Source organism: Episyrphus balteatus, chromosome 2, assembly GCF_945859705.1.
Source record: "Episyrphus balteatus chromosome 2, idEpiBalt1.1, whole genome shotgun sequence".
Lineage (NCBI taxonomy): Eukaryota > Metazoa > Arthropoda > Insecta > Diptera > Syrphidae > Episyrphus > Episyrphus balteatus.
Window position 1 is genome coordinate 111,285,836 of NC_079135.1, and position 22,431 is coordinate 111,308,266.

General features: G+C 31.6%; 1 protein-coding gene and 1 long non-coding RNA gene across 3 annotated transcripts in view; one reads left to right on the top strand and one right to left on the bottom strand.

The window, feature by feature from the left end:
* Window positions 1–22,431, bottom strand: part of LOC129912650 (pleckstrin homology-like domain family B member 1) — an 82,328-nt gene that overhangs the window by 14,871 nt on the left and 45,026 nt on the right. Inside the window, exons 1-7 of one of the 2 annotated variants that reach the window (XM_055990990.1) lie at window positions 15,554–15,731; window positions 15,219–15,333; window positions 11,164–12,962; window positions 10,905–11,104; window positions 8,820–9,880; window positions 8,643–8,748; window positions 599–809 (exon numbers count right to left, since the gene is read on the bottom strand). In XM_055990990.1, the coding sequence (XP_055846965.1) occupies window positions 599–809; window positions 8,643–8,748; window positions 8,820–9,880; window positions 10,905–11,104; window positions 11,164–12,962; window positions 15,219–15,333; window positions 15,554–15,556 (3,495 nt within the window). In that variant the 5' untranslated portion in view covers window positions 15,557–15,731. Of the gene's footprint in view, window positions 1–598; window positions 810–8,642; window positions 8,749–8,819; window positions 9,881–10,904; window positions 11,105–11,163; window positions 12,963–15,218; window positions 15,334–15,553; window positions 15,732–22,431 lie in introns of those variants that run through there. The other variant, XM_055990991.1, reaches the window with a different exon arrangement.
* Window positions 919–1,539, top strand: LOC129912651 (uncharacterized). The gene is made up of 2 exons (XR_008771879.1): window positions 919–1,421; window positions 1,476–1,539. It is a non-coding gene; the product is annotated as an uncharacterized LOC129912651 (long non-coding RNA).

Below are 22,431 nucleotides of genomic sequence, written 5' to 3' on the forward strand. Positions count from 1 at the left end.
GTTTTTTTTTAGTAATGGTGACTACTTAAATTTTTAGCGAAATAGAATTTGGTTACGGTTTATGCGTTTTTATGAATAAATTTTAACATTTACAAAAAGTAAGTTTCGCTGCATGTATCGGCGACTTTTTGAGATAAAATGCAATAACAATGCAGTTGTTTTTAATATGCTAATGAAATCAAACAAAATTGTTGGACCTTCGATAAATCTTCCATCCCTGACCCCAAACAAGGTATATGAAAATTTAAGTGTAGTTCACAATATGCACCTAATGACTTGATTTTAGACTTATATGTATTACAATTTTAGGATAGTCAAAAAAATTAAACACATTGAATTTAATGTTTTAGTTTAAGGAAAGCTTCATCTACGTATTGTATTCTAAATTACTCCTTTCCCGAAAAGCAGTTGATAGATGCCTATGCCAGCAAACTAACGTTTTAACTATCGCTTTAAATGGATTGATATGGATTAATTTTTACTCACGAAAATATAAGGCATAATTGAATTTAATTCTTCCAAGCAACGTTACCACGAGTCTGCTAATTTACCAAAAAAAAAAAAAATAAATAAAAAGAAATTCTCTCTCTCTACTCACTTGACTAGATTTATTTTGATCATTATTGCTCTCATTGTTGTTGCTGTTTGCATTTGTACTACTGCTACTATGTTTATTACTGGTGTTTGTTGTTGTTTTGTTGATTTTCCTGTCTGCATCTCCCACCTGTTGCTGCTGCTGCCGGTTCTCTTTATCTGTCAAATTATCCATTTCCGTCGACTCAATAACATCCTTATTATTTGTTGAGTTACTACAAAAAGAAAAAACAAAAAACACATTAGTAAATGAGTAGACTCATTGTTTTTATTCAAAAATTAAGAGAATTTACCAACAAATTAACGATGAGATTTTTTCGAAATTCATTTTTGAGAGATTTTTCAATTTCGAATCTTATCAAAGGCCCAATATTTTTGATTGATACGCACAAAACGCCCCAAATTAATATAAATACATATAATTTGTATTATCGCCTTCCTTTCAATACGTGTTAGGGACAGTATTTCATAAACTGCCAACAGCCAGGTAATATAAATTCTTCGAAATTACCCAATTTGCCAGTTTTTATGTGTGATATAGACTCTTTATCGATGCCTATACCGACCGCCGCAAAACACAAATTGCTATTTATCGCGCCGTTGATTAGTGACACTGCGGTGGGTAATGAGAATGACTATGACTTGACTAGAGGTACCATATCGGAATGATATCGATTTTTTTTTTTTTTTTGTTTTTCAACTCTTTTTCTATTTTTTTTTTTGTATTTCGAACACGGCACAATGGAATGTGTATGATAACAACAAAACGATGTGTGGCTGAGGTGGCCGGCCGGCAACGGCAGCGGCAGATACAACTCCAGTATAAGGTACTAATAGATATAACCCTGCGTTAAGCTTACGACTTATTATATTTCCTCCAGTTAGTTAAAGCAGATAAAGAATGTTGATCGAATAAAAGAATGGAAACAACAATAACAAAAAAAATGAGAACGGATCTATGTTATATGCTCGTTTGTCCGTAATAATAATGGTTACCGACCGGTCAGGCGGGTTTATTGCCGTTATAAGCCAAGAGTTGATACTTGAATGGGATTAAAGGGAAACGAAAGAAAGAAACCCAAAACAGAGACTTTCTGTTGTGATGTCGACGTCGAGATGGAGAGTTCGTCCCGTTGTGATGTATTCGTAAAATTATTTGATTATATTCCCAAATGGAATTATCATCATCAAATAAGTGTGGAGTAGATAGATAGCAAGCACAGCATGAGAACTGACTGCGAATGTCTTCTCTTTTGATTACTCTCTGAATAAAACCCAATGAAGCAGCTACTTTATTTGTATTTTTACTTATTTTTTTTATTATTGTGGAGTATGACAACAATTATTTCAGTTACAGTAAAGTACAATATTTTTCTGTGTGTTGGGGGAAATAAAATACAAATGATATAATTGTGTACACTCTTTGTAGATTTATTATTATGCAAATAGCCTTGGATTGTTGTTGAATCCATCATCATATGGGTTGCATTTTGAGTTTGTGTGTGTGTTTTTTTATTTCTAATCAACAAATAAGAAAATTATTTGTTTAAGAAATCTTATGATGATGAGTCCCCTCTAGACAACATGTTTATATTTATATTAGATTCAATCTAGAATCTACACTACACTAGAGTGTATGGGAATTTTTTTTAAATTAATTGAATAGACAACACGAAATTAAGACGAGAAAGAGAATTCGTATTAAACTTAACATGTGACAACATTAATGAGCTCATATTTGTCCCAAAGGCACAAAAGTGTAGCCAGGTATTTAAAGTCTCACATAGAGTAGAATTTTTAAACTGTAGATATATTCAGTTTGAAAATATGAAAGCGTTCAGCACGTCACACGCGAATCAATAAACAAAACAAAGCAAATTAAATGGATAAAACAAATAAAACAAATCGAGTTGATTGTCAATATTTTAGAATCATTCAAATATTTTCTGTTGAGAGCAGCATCAAAATATTCACTTACATTTTATCTGTCCAGTCATTTGGCTGCGAAAAATGGCGTTTCCCTGAAATGTTTCTTTGAAACTGAACTGTTATGAATTTATTTGGCTATGAGTATGGAACTGTTGTTAATAATTTCCGTTATAGACTGAGTTGTGTAAAAGTAATTTATAAGTTAAAAATTAATCACAGCCTTAAACAAAAAAATGCACGACAAATGTACTGTAATGTACTTGTTTTGTAAAAGTTGCTTACGTACATATTATTGAGAAATTTAAAAACTAGTTTTATATCAAAACATGTTTTGTGACTGCTTAATTTTGGAATAACTCGACCAAATGCTATTAAACCGAAATTTAATTTTAGATTTTGTCTTCTAGATGTCAAATATTTCTATAATAGTGCCAGGTTTTGGAAAATTTGCAACTTCTAACATTCACTAAACAAGCTTTAAAATTATTCAATAATATGGGCGTTAGAATGTTAACGCTTTTTTAAGTATAAAAGAGTAATTTTAAATTAATTTTATCATTTATTTTTAAAAATATGTAAATTTTGTTTTTTAAATTACGAAAACACCTGTTTTTAACCTCCAAATGAAGTATGACATGAGAATTCTTATACACTCCTTTTCATCAGAATAGGTACACAACTTTTCAAATGTTCAGTATTCGTTTTTTCCTTATAGTGTAGGAAAAATAATAATTTTTTGATGTCAAGTCATTGTTTAAGATGTTAGCAGAATCAGCAAAAAAAAATAATTCAAGACGTGTGGTTATTTTTTTTGTTTCTATATGGCAAAGCATTTCACATCGAAAAACTGAGTTATTTTTTTGTTTCATCAGAATAGGTACACAAAAAGAATGATGTCAAAGTGGTCCACGGAATGAATTAAAACCAAGTTCTTCTTAAAAATGTATTTTACTTATTTTATTTTTTGTATAGTGGCGTTTTTATTCAAAAAAAAATAAGAAAACTGTCCAGAAATTGCATTGTTAAATTTCTCTATGCAATCTATCTGAATTTCTTCCCTAAATTGTTAAATGGTGGGTTAGGAAATATTTTTGTCTTAAAATCGACTATCACAAATTTTATCAGTACGGGCTAGCCATTTCCAAACATTTTCAACAAGGTTTAGGGTTGTTTTCTATGGCAGATACTGATGTACTTCCTAAATTTTCACTTCCTCCCAATATTTAACAGAGCATTTTTTGTGGTAGGAGGCGTGGTCCTGTTGAAAAATTCAGTATACTGGTTCACAAATACTAGACAATTAAGGAAAAGTTTCTTGAATATGCATTTACAAATAATTGTGACCATTCTTCACGTTTGAAATTCATTATTTGTATTATCGTAGTTGATTACTTTCTTCCATTCCTTAACACTTCTTTTTAAACAATGAAGTTGGTCTCAAAATAGTTTCTCCTTTCGCAAAACGTTAAACTGATAGTTTAACTCACCAAGGACATACAAATTAAATTTTCACTAACCCAAAAATAACAAGAAATACCACTCAACTTTTCAAGTGGTATAGGATTTCAAAAACTTTAAACGCATACAATTCTGTTCTTGGTTTAGTGATGGTGTCTTTACAAAATTCAGCCATTTTAGAAGATTGGGACTAATGACCATTCTATTTACTGTCCTAAAATTACAAATAACAACTGTTTTTCACTTTTATTCTTGTCGTTAATCCACCAAAACTGGTAACACATGTAAAAATTTACTCAACTTAGAGTGTTTTTTTGCATTTTTTTGCCACCATTCATTTTTTTTACCCCCAGAATGTTTGTATCTGAAGTCTGGATAGAGCATATTAACAATTCGTAATTTTCTTTAATACCAGTACTGGTGGATCCTTCATTGTTTGTTTTATTTCTTAAGGTGTTTTCGCCGAAATTTAGCAATTTTAATCCACCCATGTTTTTCAAAATGGTAGTATGATTATCAAATTACACTTAGAAAAGTCTAGTTATTTGTTTTAATGGTAAATTTGTTCGAAATCTAAAAAAAATTAAAGATAACAAGGGTGTACCTATTCTGATGAAGAAAAAAATAAGTTATTTTTTCCTGTAAAAATACTTTACAAGAAAAACAATGGGAAAGTTATGGTCCATTTTGAAATAATTTTAGCCGTTGTTTTTCCTAACATCTTAAACTATCAAAAAACAATAAAACCTTGTTAGGTCACGCACCACTATTGGGGACAAACGGTTAATGAACATTTGAAAAGTTGTGTACCTATTCTGATGAAAAGGAGTGTATGTTCATACAATATTATATGACAAAGAATTTTATAAAACTTTTTTTTTTGAAACATTGTATGAGGTTTTTGGTATGCCATTTTGAAGAAATTTTTAATCCACATATTAAAAAAAACTTTAAAAAAATTCATTTATTTGTTTGGAAACTCTGATTTTTCAAAAAATGATTGATTTTTTTAAACCCCAAATGGGATCCTGCAATAACATTATTTGTCCTACACCAATTTTAGAAAAGTAAAATTTTCTCAAAGAAAAAAAAGTAAGTATTAGTTTTTATACAAAGTATGTATGTATATCTTATGATGAAAACAATTTTTTTTTTCGAAAATCATTAGCTGTACCTGCCAGAGAAAGTTTTTTTTTGTTTCAATGAAAAAGCATTATATAGTTTTAATTTAAACCAAAATTATATGTTAAAAAGAATGAATTTTTGGAGATTAAAAAAAAATATATATAATTATTGAAAACGGAAGATTTAACTTTTTTGAAATTTTGGTTTTAGATAATAATTAATATTTACTACAATATGTCATGCCAACTTTTTTAAAACTGTTTTATAAAATCTTCTAACGATTTTGATTTTTTTTTTTTGATCACAGGCGAAAGCGTTTATCCACAAATTATATATATTTAGGGAAAAAAAAAGTATTTTATTGGTATATTTAGTTAAATGTAATGTGATTTAACAATAATGTAATACAATACAATTGTCAATGTTTAAAAAATAAATTTCGACTTTTCCACAGTAAGCAAGGGACATATTTGGACGTGCTAAATTTACGTCCTAACAATTTAGTTAAAATTCTACTACTAAAATTAGAAAACAATTTCTTTGTTCAGGTCCAATTGAATTTTAGCCCTGTTCCATTGGAGGTGGTAGTTTACTCGTGAGTAGAAATCTACTACAACAACAAAACTTTCGTATCTCCTCCAGTAGAAGATCGTGTGTTATTTGTAGTACTAGATCTATTCATGAGTAAACTACCACCTCCGAAGGAACAGGGCTTTTCATGAAATTTCGCTACTTTTTTTAAAAATAGAAGTGAAAATTAGAAAATTTACTTTAAAAAAATAGTTTTATTTTTGACTTTGTTAAATTTATTGTTATACATCTCCATTATCGGATTGTTAGTTTCCAGTTTAAGGATTTCTAAAAATTCATTGTTTAACGCGTTATATAGTTTCTTATCACCGACTTACACACCGCTGTTTTACCCAAATCTTTTATACAATTTTGTCATAGTTTTCGTTTTTATATTTGACGTTGCCTACATTTTCGCATTAAACATTCAATTCGAAGAATTGCTATGATGCAATACAATCTAATCACATGAATCGAATTCAAATTGAATAAATTATGAATCATGTCTATTGGGTAGAATCATTGATATAAAAGTTGCAATGACAAGGCAAATGAATCCACTTATTTATAGAAATATTTGTTTGCATGTACAGAGTTTTGTAAATTAAATTGAAAACGATTAGCTTTTGTAAAATTGAAGGCTTATTTATAAAAAAAAACAAAGAGAACCTTGAGTCCATCCATAAATATATTCGATATTTCGTCCCGGTGGACCTGACTTGGTCTCATCAATTTTCCAGTTCCTTTGTGGATACGCAAATTTAGTTTGAGGTCACTCATATATATATATTCAAGATAATTTGTATTATACGCAAAAATAAAGTAGAATGTGTTGGTTTGGTCGAGCGGAAACTTAAAGGGTCACTGTGGCGTATGCGTAACTTTTTTTTTTAAACTATTGACAAATCTCAGTGCAGCAAAAGTGCGGCGGAAAGCAAATTTGTTAAATTTTTCAATTTTGCTCTCCGTCTACGATATAATGAGAAAAAATAAGAAAGCTAGTTCGTGGTCTAACTAAAAACAGTAACGTTTTACAAAATGCCTTCTTTTTGAATATTGTATAAAAAATAACCTCTATATTCATTAGAAAATCATAATCTTGCTCCATATTTAATTACCTCTTGAGTCATTCAGTAATTTTCTCATACAAAAAAGAACATAAATAACTGTTAGTACTTCAGAACTATTACCGATGCGGTGCTATCATAGGACTTTGATTAGAAATCGGCAGATATGCAGGAAGATAGTAGATAGAGCTATTTAAAGAAAACGATACCCAAAACCCGTGTTATAACTCGGGAATGAAGCTTAGAATTACGTCAAGAATTCATGGGTTTCATCTGTTGCGATGACTGTGGGACACCCTGCAGATATGTAGCCATAGTTCTAAAATGCGCTGGTAACTCTTATATTTATAATAATAATAATAAAATTATAATTGTATCTTGTTCTTATCTTTTCTTAATTATTTTTAGAGTCTGACTTCTCTGAAATCCCGCATTTACAGTAGATGTCAAAACGATATTGATATCTAACATTCATTTTTGGCTGAGAATCGTAAATTTTCAAAAAGTCATTATTTTATTTTATGAAAGATTTGAAGGAATATATAGGACCCAAAAAATTGATTTTGAACTTTGAAGTTTTTTTGTTGCAAAAATTACTCGTTCACTCAATCTACTATCTGCGTTTGGCAATAATATTTGGTATTACCTGTTAATGTTCTTCTTTTATTGCCATGAAATATCAAAATAAATCCTTTCCATTTGTCGGGGTGACGACGGCCATTACATTTAGAATCCTTCTTGGAACGTGGCTACTATTCCAGATTAATGCACACAACCCTATTTATTGGTATAACCAGAACCAACGTACAATTCCATCTGTTTTGTATTTTTTTTTTTTACTTTTCAAATCGAATATTTTCACAGACGTCTTTTCGAGTCCAAAAAAAAGTCATAGAATTCGGAATTTCGCGATTTTAATTAAAAATGCCGTTCCGTACAAAATGTATGGTGAAATTGATTTTCTTCAATTTTATAAGCGAATTTTGTTCGTATTTTTTTCGTTATTGTAACAGTTATTGTTATTCGGAAAAAAAAAATGAAACCAACAAAATAAATATGATACAAATCGATCATGAATTATAAATGGTATAACCAATACGACTACGTTTTATGTAATCAGAATCCCTCTTACCAAATATTAAAAATGTGCGACTGATTTTAATGTTAGTTTCTGTTTGTGATCAGATTCTATAGATATATAGTAAACCTGCCTAAACTTAATTTATGAAAATTTGTATAAAATGGTTTAAATAAATTTTATATTTGTTTATTTACATTTTAAGATAATAAAAATGAATTTTTACCACCTTTTTGGGTGAAATATTCTACATTTAGTTGGTCTCAGACGTGGAACACTTTAGACCAGTAGACTTTTCAAAATTTTCTGAGGTCAATCCGTCGAGCGCCTTATAATGGGACAGTGAAGTCGAAAAATTGAAGGTTCAGTTAAGATTATAACAATCTTCGGAAAAGGCGAATTTAAAAATATGAGGAAAGAATTAAAGAAAGCTACGTTTGAAATTGTCTGAACTTTAAGATCGATTAGAAACCAGGGGTCGAACTACGGTATACGTACGTTAACGTTTTGACCATTGCTCTCTCTATTTAATCAGAAGAAAAAGATAGAGACATAAAGCGTCAATACGTTAACGTACGTTTACCGTAGTTCGTCACCTTTGCCCAACTATTCATTTGTAATCTTTATATGAGAAAATAAAAATAAAACATTTTGTACCCAAAATACGCTCGAAGCTAGATTCAAATGTACGATGTTTGCGTTAAAAGAAAAGGCAAGTGCCTTGCAGAGAAAGAAAAAAAGTTGCTATATAGGTTACAATAGCTGAACCAATGGTTTTTAAACTTATGTATGTGTTTTTAATATCATTTAATTATACTTACTCTAAACTAGTGCTCAACATAGATAAATACTGTGCACGTGCTTCATCATGACTTTTCTTTTTCAAATCGACCATTTTTTGTCTTGCATGTTCAATAACATGACTTCCTGTAAAAAAAAAACAAAAATTTCTTTTAGTTCCAAGTAAATAAACGATAAATCTAAATTGTTTAACAAACCTTGCTGTGCCAGCAACAATTGTCGATTTCTTTCAATTTCTTTAATACTGTCAAATATCTTATTACTGGCTCCTTTAGTTGAAATCGGTGCATCCGAGGTAACCTTTGAAATTCTATCAATATCATCCTGTGATGGTATTCTTCGTTCCAATGGATTAACCTCAAAATCATCACTACCAAGTGATAGATTAAAATTAACTCTCTCACCGGTCTGTTGTTCTTGTTCATCATTCATATTGTATTTCAGTTTTAATAATGGATCATCTTCTGCTTCCTTGTGTAATCGTCTAACAACTTGATCTTCAATTGAAGATGGCGATGAATCTTGAAGAGAATTTCTAGGAATTTGTCTTGGCGGTAGAGCAGGTGGATCATTAATTAAATCATCTTTAATATCGACAATTTCTAATTTTCTCTTCGGTGTGCTTGTTACCGGGTGTTGTTGTGATGGCAATTCTATTTTATTGTTATAAAACATATTCTCGTTGACACTCTTCGACATAATATCCTCTGGATGGCGTTTCGGGCAGAGAATTTCTGCTGAACCGAACAGAGATTGTGACATTATTCCATGTTGTTGTTGATTATCAGCTGGTGACATTTCACTCTCATCATCTTCATCATCATCATCATCTTCCTCATCATCGTCGTCATCATCATTTTCAGATGATGGATCCGATTGTCCATTGAGTTCTCCAGTTATATCCGATATATTGGCTTCAACTGTTCTCAGTTCTTCTTTATTTTCCCGTAATTCATTTATCAACGATAACAAATTGTCTTTTATAGCTTTAGCTTCCGAACACGCACTACTGCGATTAGCTGCCCCAACAGTCTCTAATTGTCGCATCTTAATGCGGTTATCATCGATTTGCGATGACAAATCTTTCTGTTCCATATGGAGTTCCTCTCGATATGCCTGCCAATCGGACTCCTCTTCCAGATACTGGAATTCCAAGTCCTCAAATGTCTTTCGATCGTTCTCAAGGGATTCTGAACATTTATTGAATTCCTCATTTAAACAATCATCTGAGGGTTTCTCTTTGAGCATTGTTTTCAGTCTGGAAAAGAAGAAATTAATTATTAAGACGGAACTTGATTGACTTAATCATTAGGGTGGGTCAAAAAACGATTTTTTTTTCAAATTTCAAATCCTAAAAGCGCGGAAATGTTGCGAATGGTGAAAAAGTTCCTTTTGTTCCTGAGAAATAGCTTCTCAAAGTTAAAAATAATGCACATATTTCAAAAGGACTTGACCCATTATTATTCTGAACGCCTCATATTAGGTTCGAATGACAACACAATATTTTGGTAGTCCAGACCCTAGGAAGGGCCATTGGGGGGTCGAAACACCCCAAATCAAATTTAGCCAACTTCCAATTATCGTATCGAAATCAAACCTATGTAGCTCTAATGACTACATACTATTTAAGTGGTCTAGATCCTGGGGAGGGGCATTAACATTTCCAATAACTTCATTAAATTATTTTATTGTTTTTAGTGAGTGATAAAAACGTATTTTTAGTTTCTTAAACTTAGAAAAAAAAAAAAAATTTGATCACCCTAACGCTTTATTTTTTTTAAATTAAAATAGCTGCAGACAACTCCTTTAAGAGCTAAATAATAAGTACAAAAAGAATTGTTCAAATTGGGTAAGGACTTCTGGCGTTTTGAAATTTGTCGAATAATGCAAAATTCCTATTTTTACGATATTTTTTTTCATTTTTATGGAAGTAAAAATGAAGTTGACACAATCAGTGAAAGTCATGAACTCGCTGAAGATTTAAAAATTTGTCGGTCGAGTTGGATTTAACTATTTATCATTGTCCTCGCACCACAGTGATGCATTTGGTGCTTTATAGCGTCAAAAATAATTTGTAAAAAAATTAAAACAAAGACCAAAAAGTACCAAAGTAGTAAAACACACTTTTAGACCTTTCTTTATGCTATTTCTTGGATTTTTTGTTTAAGTTAGCACTTTTTTTTTACTTCTTCCCTATTTATTTTCCGCGCTATTAGGATTTGAAATTTGTGGATTTGAAAAAAGTGGTTTTTTGACCCAGCCTATTAATCATATACTCTTACCTTTTAACTTGGTCTTGTTTGATAGCAATTGATTGCTTTAATTTAGCTTGTTGGTTCTCTTCCATGACACGTGTGGCATTTCTTTGTGCTTCTAATCGATGAATTTTTGTTTGTAGCGAAGTGAATGATTTTTCCAGTTTTGCGAGAGTGTCCTTGGTTGATACAAGTTCAGTTGATTCATAAGATTTGTCCGTGTCCATCTGAAAGTGATCATTTTTTTTAAATATATATTATTTCAAGTAAAAAAGTGTATACTTACGCCTCTTAAAGTATTTTCCTCCTGCAATCGCAATTCACCGATTTGTGCCCTCAGCATTAGAATATTGGCTTGTAACTCTTTGCGAGTTATCTTAAGCTTTTCCAGGTTTATGTCCGATGCATTCAAATCCGAACCACCAAAAACAGGAACAGTCATATTAGTCTTTATAGTTCGCACCGCTGGAACAGGCTTCTCTTTATCTTTTTTAGTAAAACTCAGATTCAGAGTCAGATTATTGATATTTTTATTTGGTCGCTTAGTCGATGGAGAACTGAATTCACTTCTAGACGGTGTTGGACTGGCTAATCGACTCTTATCCTGTATAGCCTGCATTTCCATCTTCAGCTTATCCTCGAATGTTTGTATAAGTTGTTCATAATCCGATGTCGAGTGATTGGTTTGTGGTTTTTGTTGAATTTGGAACCCATTAAAGGAACTATCCTTCTTGGGTGACATACAAGTTGTTCGTATTTTTGTTCTTGGACTTTGTGGAACATATTTGCCAACTATGACATTCTCATAGCCTGACTTTGGTGATCCAATACATGAACCACTAGCTGGAGTACCACTTCCACTGCCAGAACCATTACCAATTTCAACTCGACGATCGCCTATAAGTCGAACATTTTCATAACCAGAACTTGTTTTGGCTTTTTCAGGAAAGAAAACCTTTGAATGACCTCCAGAGTGTTGTGGGCTTAGATCATAGAAGGGTCCTTTCTTTTCCCGAGGCAGAGAACCATTAGTTTTAATACGATTCTGAACTATGGGTGAGGAGGTAACACTTGAATTTGAATTCGAATTTGAATTCTGACGCTCATACTCAGTACAAATTTTAAGGATCTCCTCCAAACGCTCATTTTCTTGGGCAGATATATTTTGCTGTGATGAATTGTGTGCAGCCAAAGATTCGTAGGTTACACTGTGATATGATGACGATGAAGTGTTGATTTCTGTATTGACACCATTCATTGGGAATAGCTGTAAGCCACCATATGATTTGGGGTACTTATCATATGGAGTAGTGTTTCTACTGTTATTCGATAGATTGTTATTAACTTTAGCTAGAATCTCATTGCCACCAGTACCATTTGTGCTGGACGAAGAACTATTAAGGTTACTATTATGATATTGTTGGTGCTGTTGTTGTTGTTGCTGATGTTGTTGTTGTTGATGATAGTTTGTTGTTGGAATGTTAACATAATTATTCATTTTTTGATTTTTCTCATTGCGATGATTCTCTGCGAGATTCTTTGCAAAATTTGCATATTTCGGACCGAGGACATCTTTCGCTGGGGTATTTACAGTTATCGAATCGGCTGTGAAAACCTTCGGACATGTCAGACCATTTATATCGATATTATTAATTAATTTTGATGATGATTCTTTTGGATGAATTTTTGATTCGTAAAATGCTTCGATTTGAGCTTCTTCAGAGCTACCATTACCACCATTACTAATGCTGCTTCGGTTTGAATTGCGACGCGGCACTTGGGTAAAATCGATTTGTGGCATTGAGATTCGTTCGTTGCTGCCCATGGCAGAGCGTATTAATTGAGCTTCGGCGGGATTATTGAAACGCAAATAATTTGAATTGCCAATTGTTATCATTGCGCCTTGGGTGAGATTTGTTTCGCCATCGACAAGTTTTGTTCCATCGATAAGAACTCTGGCATCGTTTTCTGGGACAATGGTCACTTCATTTTCTTCACTGCGATAAATAGTACAATGAACTGGACGGACACCAGATCCGTTTAGAGAGACACTGCATGTAGGTGAGGAACCTATTGTCATATCACCTGAAATAAATAATGCATAGTTTTATTTTCAATGGAAATATAATTCATTTTTCAAAGACAGTTTTAAAAACGAAATCCTAAGCTTATGTCGCTTCTAAACTTCATCAAACCCACCAAGATGAAAAAGACAGACATTTATAATATGAGTACTTGACATAAATATCAGAGACAAATTTTTTTGAGAATGGTTCGGATAGATTTTTCGAGGCGAGAAAAGAGAGCAAGGCCTAGTGACTTACAACTCTCAACCATTGAATGTTTTCTTTTAAATACAGTTTAGGAGAGATCAAGTGGATAGTAAAGGTATGTATGTGGGATGTATATTGGATTTGGATCCGGGTCAATGTAATATATATCACCTGGAGCCTGGATGGAGTCTTTTATTGACAAATTTATGAATTCCGCCCTTAGTGTTTCTGCTAAACGAAAGATCGGATGTTTTTCAATTTTTGTTAGCAGAAATATGTTGAAATGTTTAAAAGCCGATTTTCGAAAAAGTCTTAATTTATCAAATCGGATGACGGAGAATAATAAAATGGACGAGTCATGGGATATTTGCACAACAAAGGAATAGATTTATCAGTAAGGCTAGGATTACGATGCAAATATATATTTTTTAGCAAGACGTTAGAAGCATGAGAACTTATTATTCATACGAATCAATAAATTTCCGTAAAATTGCATTCAATGGCGAGTGTATATTTTTGCTAATTTATTATAGTTACATTTTTTGTATTGATCTGCATATTTTTGCATATTTTAAAAATAAATGCATGTTTTTCGAGCATAATTTGAAAAATTTGGGAGAGAGTATAAATTTCGATAGCTCGAATAGCTCCAATGTTGTCTTTCAAGTTTCAAATATATAATTTTCATGCCCACTTTCTATTTTTAAGAGCACATATTTTTTTGTTTTTAAGTACATGAAAATCCCAGCCATAGTCCTCATCATAAACAAAAGGGAACGTCCGAAGTAAAAAATTGGTTATGGTAAAATGGTGAGTTGAATGCTCTTTGACCTTTATCTATGTCGAAAGTATTGAGAAGATGCTATAAGGACTTCTAAAAACTGGCAAAATAAAATAAAATCTAATTTGGAAAAGTTTGAAGCCAAAGTTGACCCATTCCATATTTTTGAAGGTGATTTTGAATAACGCCCTACGAAATAAGGCCATTATTTCCATTTCAACAACCAAATTAGATCCGTCACTTTGAAAGTAAACAAAAATAAACACTTAAAAAATGTATTTTTAAGTGGTATTTGAAGTTCAGCACATCTAAAAGTGAGACGGGATGTCACACCCCTGCCTGAGCTCACTACAGGATTTGGGATGGGGGCAAAGTTGGGCTAGTACATACAAAGTTTTTTTTTGTATTCCAAGAATTTAATTTTTGAAAACAAAATTTGCCTTCACCTATCATAGTACCCACCCCAAATCATATAGTTAGTCCCAGAAAAGGTTGGTTGCAGGGAAGCAGCATGCCTCTAATTGTTTGGTAGTTTTTACATAGCAGAAATTGTTCGTTTCCTTGATAGTTTAGTTTGCACCCTACATCCGTCTTTATCGGTTTCAACTTTGAAATTACTTAGTAGTGGTGCAAGTGTATTAAAAGATTTGTAGGCCATTGAAAGAAAATTGGGTCAAACCAAACAAAAAACAATTTTTCTTAGATTTGCTTTTAAAAATAAAAAAAAATTTTTTGTTGGTTTTTATGAAAAGTTAGGCTACTAAAAAAGGTAGTTGAAAAAACTGCTAATTTTACATGAATTCATAAATGTACAATTAGTAAGTCAGATTTTGTGGCACTGATTTCACACTTTGAATATTCTTGGCTAAACTCTTATATCAACTTTGCATGTGTCGATTTTTTTTTCGCATATGTCTACAAGCAAAAGACGACTTGGACTCAACTAAGGCTTAAATTCACGCGAATCGATTTACACTGAAAAGTTTCACAGCACGGTGAAAATCGACCCGTGAAAATTCAGCATTAGGATCGCTAGTTTTAGGGTAGTTTTAGTGACTTAATAGGCGCATAAGTTGTCAAACTTTCAGTTATAAGAGTTTTAATGTATGTCGTTTTTATGTATGTCGTTTCCCTTTATGTTGTTCATTGTTATAACTAGGGTAGGTTCAGTTGCCATGTAGGGACTTATGTAAGTCAATAGTCTACTGATTCAACATCTTAAACAGTTTAAAATGTATCAAAGCCAAATTTAAAAATAAAAATGACTGTTTTTAGAAGTTAACTCACCAATGGGTATGTAATGTATTGTAACAGCCGTACTCAATCGACCACCACCAAGGCTAACTAAGTGTGGATCATTAGCAGCAACTCTTAATGATGGATCTTTCTTTTTCAATGACATCTGCAATATACAAAAAAAAAAATACACATAAAATTAGCATTTTTATGAAAACATATATTTTAATTAAAATCATTTTAAAGTTATTTAATAGAATGTGGTGAGAAAGAATTAACCAAAAGATTTCATTTTTCATATTCAAATTCAAGGTAATTTTCTGGCAAAGTGCCTAAATCTCGATTACAATCTGAATAACAATAACAATTCATTAAAAAGAACGTACCATAACTATTAACTACCAAAAAGTGCGTAGTGTTTGTTACAATGTACAAATAAATCTTTAGGGCGGGGGAGTTGTCACGTAATGGTTCAATCACGCACTTGGTTTTAATCACGCTAATGGTCAATCTTTTTTCTTCAATTATTTACACAAAGGACAAGTTGACTTTTATTTGATGACAACTTACATTTGCTATAAAAAATATTAATATTAATCCTGAAACACTAGATTTGAACAATTTTTGTATCAAAGGTATCGACAGTATAAACCGTTTCTAAGGATTTGTTTATTAATTTTTTGTTTTCGAAGCGTTGAGCTAGAATCGATCGCACAGATCAATAAAAATGACAATAGTCTAGAGACGTTCAAGTGTGACTGCACAACAGGATTAAAAAGGACGAAGGTAACTTGTATAGATTTGGTGGGTGTGAGATGTGAATGTATTTGTGTGCGTTTTTAGGGGAAATCCTGGGTAAATTCTTAATTTGACCTGCACGTGCCAAACATATGCAGGGGTAATAGTTCTTTATGGTATAGTTCACGGGGATATGGACCAAGCAGATGGAATATAGAATTTGTTGTGTCCACCTCGCACTGGCATTGCCACTCTTTGGACAACAAACATAACAGCTGCAGTTGATTAAGAAAATAGGAAAAATGTATTGGAGTGGGAAGAGCAGATGTAGTATGATGTTGTGGGACAACAGACACAGTGCATTTTTTTGAAATAAGAGACTATTAAATAAATGTGTGTGATGGAATAACCTAGATAGTTTAGACATAATTTTTTTACTTTAATAAAAGTGGGGGTGAATCAACTTTTCTTCTTTTCTTTGAGAGAAGTGCCTTTGAATGTGCATTTATTTTTTTCGTCTGGAATGTTGTTTAATCAGAAGAAAAGTTGGAAAAATGCCGAGTTGAAAAAGGGAAATTTTTTGTATCGTAATAATGGCATAGGGGAATGACAAAAATAAAACTACTTGTTCATTCAAAAGACAATTGTTTGGAATTAACAACAATCAATATTTATGGAATTATTGGATCGGGTCCAATGTTTTTTTGCACACAAATGAGTTTGTATATTGCAAAAGAAGCGATTTTTTTTTTGGCTAGCTAGTTAAAACTATAGTTTTTTTTTTAAACATAAATAAGAAAGTATTAATTTCCTATGTGGGCTTGAGGTCAATTTTGTTACTTACTAGCTTACCCGTGCGAGACTTCTCGCATGCTTAAATAAAAAGAAAGTATAGCTAGGTAGGTACAAATGTAAATGCAGAGTGTGTTTTTTAAAAAGTCGAGAATTACTAAAAAACTCCTGTTTATCCCATTTAAAATACATTGGATTAGCCCCAGTTTAAGTTAAACAGCTATGAATATGGCACATTAAATTTAGCAATTCTAGGTTCCCTAAGTTGTACATACATTTTATAATTAACTCTATTTGAAACAGGTTGCTGCAACTAATATCTCAAACTTGGTCAATTTGAAGAACTTGAACTGATGTTGAATCATGCATTCACCACCTTAAATCGTCAATAAAAAAATTGTTGAACGTAAGGTTTCTGTCTGATTCTTACATCCGACAATTTTTCCTTTGACGATTTTTCTTTGCTGTTCTATTGGGCTTTTCCAAAAATTATCTTAGACCCATTTAATTCACACTCCATTAAATTTTATATCGCTATTCAAAAGTGGAAATTTTAAAATTCGTATCTACCTACGTGATTTCATAGTTTTTCATTTTTAATAGCCACTTATCATATTTTAGCCTAGGAAGTACCTAAACGGACCTAACACCCCTATTACGATTGTCAACTATCAATTGATAGTTGATAAATACTGAAATTTGATGTTTTAAAATCGAAATGGGGGAAAACTGGTCATTTTTTTAATGGATCTTTTTAGTTACATTTCACGGTTAGCATCATTCTTCGTTTTCAAATTTTTTTCAAAGCAAATAAGAGATCGAATTTTTTTTAACAACTATAAATTCTTTGCTTCCGGCTACAAAGAGGTTAAGTCACAAAATTGCACTTTCGGGTTTTGATGAAAAGAGAATAAGCTCTTTTATTCGGTATCAAATACATAAATTTAGAGTAACTCTTTCTTATAAAAATAAGGGGATCAATGCTCAAAAATTCATCGATTTTCAACTTCAATCGGATTTTCTGGTAAACTATCATTTATTGTCGTTTTCTATTGACTTTTGAGATTTTTGTGTATAATTCTCAGATTTTCAACTGCAAATAGAATATGAAATCTAGTTTTGTAATTGTGTGCGAAATCTGTGCGTATAAAAAAAATAAAACAACAACAAATGTTCAGACAAATGTCAAACAGAGGAGTGTCTGTGAAAGTGCGTGTGTTTGTATGCGTGAATCTTGATAAAAATCCAGAATCAGATTCTTGAATCTCAGATTCATTTTTTGTCATTTTTTTGAATCTCAAGACGCAAATAGATCATGAAATCTGAGATTTGTCCACTATTTCCCCTCTTCACCCCCCCCTTTCAGCTGTCAAATTCACAAATCTCATTCTGAGATTCGTCAATAGAAAACGACATATGTAAGTTCTTTTTACCCAGGGGCAAAGAATTGATAGTTGACAATCGTAATAGGGGTGCAACACTTACGCCCCTATAGCACGCAAAGAGCAAATGAAGGGTCCAGGGGAAAAACGGCACATGTCCACTTTTTGTCAAAAATAAACGAATGATGAGGTCTTGTAGTATTTACTGACCACTATCTGATGGCATCCTTACTTTTATAAAACAAATTTAAGCCTTGTTGAAAAAATAAATAAATTGTGTGCTAAGTACTAAGTTGTATGGAGAACAAAATTTAAAAATGCATTTTTCTCGAAATGAGTTGGAATGGACTTGTGCTGTTTTTCCCCTGGAGCCTTCAAATATTCCGGCTTTTTTCTTATGTACATTATGTATGTATATACTATATATGTACATACATAGGTACACTTCCCAGACATTTCCTGGCAAATGGAAGATGAAATGTTCCTACGGAATATGTTCATACATATATGTACTTACAAAAAATCTTGAAAAAAAAACCATAGGTGTGTTTTTTTGTTTATCTATATTGATTTTTGAAATCCATGCAAATATTTGGCACCACTGTACATAAACTTTGGCAGCTGTCTGTCAGAAAAGTCGGTTTTGTTTTTTTAATATTAACTCCGCAGTGGAAGGCCATTACATCCATGATGGATGCAAACAAATTTTTTCACAAAAAAAAAAACAAAAACCATAGCATGGCATCCATTTTGGATTCAAAAAATTTCACAAAAAACCAAAAATCAAAACTGACAGTTCTGATTCTGAAAAAAAAACAGAATTTCTCTTCTGGTTTTAAAAACAGAATCAGAAGCAGAATCACTCACACATTCATAGATTTAAATGTTAGCAGTACAAAATGTTTGCAGCACAAAAACAAATGAAATTTGGCGCTATTACACATATATGTGGCACATGTTAAACCTCAGATTCTTCGGAATAAAAAAAACTGTTCAATTGGGATTCTGAATCGAAGAACAATTCCGGATTGCCAATTAAAAACGCCATTAAACGTTTGTTATTGTTTTGTTTCTGGCGGTGTTTTTTTTTCATAAAGGGAAATTCCAAAAACTATCTTTGTCTTTTCCTTTTCTAATTTGACATATCTCGGCAGGGAAAATGTAAACAAAAAACATATTGTCACACACACTTACATTACAACAAACACTGTGTGTTCGAAATCATTTAACCACAAAAACTTTTATATTTCGCGATTGTTTTCAAATTTAAAGTTTTTATGTCCGATTAATTAAAAAAAAATAATTAATTTTACATATTTATTTTGGAAAACACGAACTAAATTCACAAAACTCTATCACAATTCGCGCTTCCTTTTGTTTGTTTATGTCTTCACCTTCACCATCCCAGCTATAGCTGTAAATTTTTTTTTCTTTTTTTCTGTTTTCTTTTGACTATTTTCTTATACTGACAATCGTTGGAAGTTCCCCACTGAACTTATTCCAAAGATTCTGTCAAAAGCGATGAACACTTCCACTTTCCAATCATTTTGGAAACATCTTATGTAGAAGTGTTCAATGATCTGAAAGAATAATTAAAATAAAGGTAGGACCGCACTTGATGTTGAAGGAACTACGCTAAGTACACCAAAGTAAAAAATAAGCAAAATATTTTGTATCTTTCATTGGTTATCGGAACTACACTATGTGGAATATAATTATTCCTATCAAAATATCGTATTATGTGATAAATGAATAAAATAAATCAATTATTTGTATTTGACGAATTCGACGGAAGAAATAGCCCAACTTTCTACTTTTTCATCTGTCGTATCCTTTGACATTGGTTGTCAACAATAGATCAGTTCGATTTTCTGTTTCGGAGTGCACACCGGGGATTTTCAGAACTAAGAACTGTGTTCTTTTCTTTTCTGATTTTATGAATTGTGAACTTTAGTTCTTTATTTGTGAAGAAAATGTAATAAAAGTAACATTTAATGATATATCTAATAAATTATATCAATTAAATACTAAAATTCTGTTGTAGAGTTCAATTTTACTATGCCAAAGTCATATCTACAAATGATAATCTGTTATTAAAAATTGTTTTTAACTGAAGAGCAAGAACATACATAAAGTCTAGTAGCGTATTTTATTTTATTAAAAAAAAAAGAACAACGATAATAGTTAACAATTTCTTGCATCAGAACTTCCTTAGTGCACATTCATCGAGAAAATATCGAATACACCTTGGAATTTAAAGTGAGCTGTCAAAAAGCAATCCGTCATGCAACGTATTCTTTGGGTCACCCCTTTCTGTCCCATCCTTCAATTTCAACGGATTGATTGACACAACGGGTGGAACGGATTCTATGGGTTGGGGCCTTTAATTTCAAATTAATCTTTCGATCCATTAACCATTTGACATTCAAAATGAAATAGTTTACGAAAATATCTCATTTGGATTTTAGTGAAAACATGATATAAGGCACTTAAATACAAAATAAAACTTTTGAGTGATCTTTTTTTTACGGAGGTTGACTACCCAGAACCTCAAAAGTTTTCATTTTCAATTTGTGTTCCAAAAATTAAATAAAAATGTATAAGTAATGTTACATGTAACAGGGCTGTTTAGGTACTGCCTAAAACAGAAATAATTCTCCTTTTTTCAACTTTTTTAACCCAATTCCTGTTTGATTAGACTGAAACTGTGTAGTTTTTTTTACAAAAAAGAGAGCCCCTCTTCTTGCAAATTTCTGCCCAAAAATTTCTTCGGACAAAAGTCTGAAATCTTTCAAAAGCTAGTGCCTTCTTTTTTTCTTTTAATAAATGATAATTTTGTCCTAAAAGAGTTTGCGTACTTTTGCACAATTTTTTCTTTCTCTGAGAGGATTTCATCCCCACTTCTAAAATTTGACAGGTTTCATATTTTTGTCCAAACTTATCTGCAATTTGTTTGTACATAATAATGCTTAAAATGTTAACCATCAGAATTTTTAAGCAAATCGGAGAATTTACTCGCCTAATGAACGCCCCTGATGATACGAACTAATGATATACGAACACCCCTAATGTGAACAGGAACACGCCATGTCAAACATTTCCAGATTCATTGGAAAGTGATAAAAAGTCATTTTAAAATTCATTTTGGCTGGAATATTATTTTTTAAACAAATTAAGATTTCTTAAAAATTATAAACATTTATATATTTATATTTTGCCAGATTCTGGCGGCAGAAATTCGCCTTTTTTTAAGATATAATTTATTAAAATCTGTTCGGTGTAAGTCCCGGAAAAGGGTGTTCGACAACCGTAATAATATATATGATGTTTCTTAAGCTTTCCTCGACGTTTCGGTTGTGATTACAACCTTCTTCAGGACTAATGTTTGAGCGTATAAAATTTTAAGAGGTTTTATACGCTCAAACATTAGTCCTGAAGAAGGTTGTAATCACAACCGAAACGTCGAGCAAAGCTTAAGAAACATAAGTAACAAAATTGACATCAAGCCCACGTAGGAAATTTTTGTTTATAACAAAAAAGGTCACGAAGATAGAAATTATTAATAAGAAAGATTTATAAAATATCTGATATTTTTATTGTGTATGTAAGTGGTTAATATAAAAGCGAGGATGTGGGTTTAACTAAAATGGAAGTACCAACATAAAGGTTGATTTTGAATTTCCGTATTCTATGTTTGCAGTCCAAAGTTGGACTGTAATTTAAGTCCAACTTTGCAGTTACTTCTGTTTAAAACATTACATTTATCTACTTTGATATTCATTTTTCGTTGTAAAATTCACAACTCTTGAATGGGGTGAAAAATTTTGGTCATTTTTTGAAGTGAAACATTCAGGAAAATTGAATCGGTTATTTTGAAATGGAGATAAGTCTATTTTATAATATTTTTCAGGCGATAAAAAAAAAGTGTTTGTAAAAATCATTCATCAGATTTGGTCTGACATTATGTTAAAGGGTTAAAAGAGCATGCAATAATAATAATTTATTATTATTGTTTAAATAATTTTAATAATAATTTAATAATTTTTACAAAAAAGTTTTATCCATTTTTAATTTCGCCTCATAAAAATTATAAAATGAATTTGTTCCCTTTTCAAAAAAAAACCATTCAATATCATTTTTAAAAATGTATCAACTGTTTGCAATGAAAACAGTAGAGGTTTCTTTTTGTTTGTAAAATAGGTAAATCAAGGGTTTCGGAAAGGATTAGAGCAAAATATATGTCGGGCAGTGGCAGATCCACAATTTGTTTTTTTTTTCTTAATAAATTAAGAACCTTTAAAAATCTTGGGGCTAAGGATTTTGGTCCGGAAAGGCTGACATCAGGTAAAATT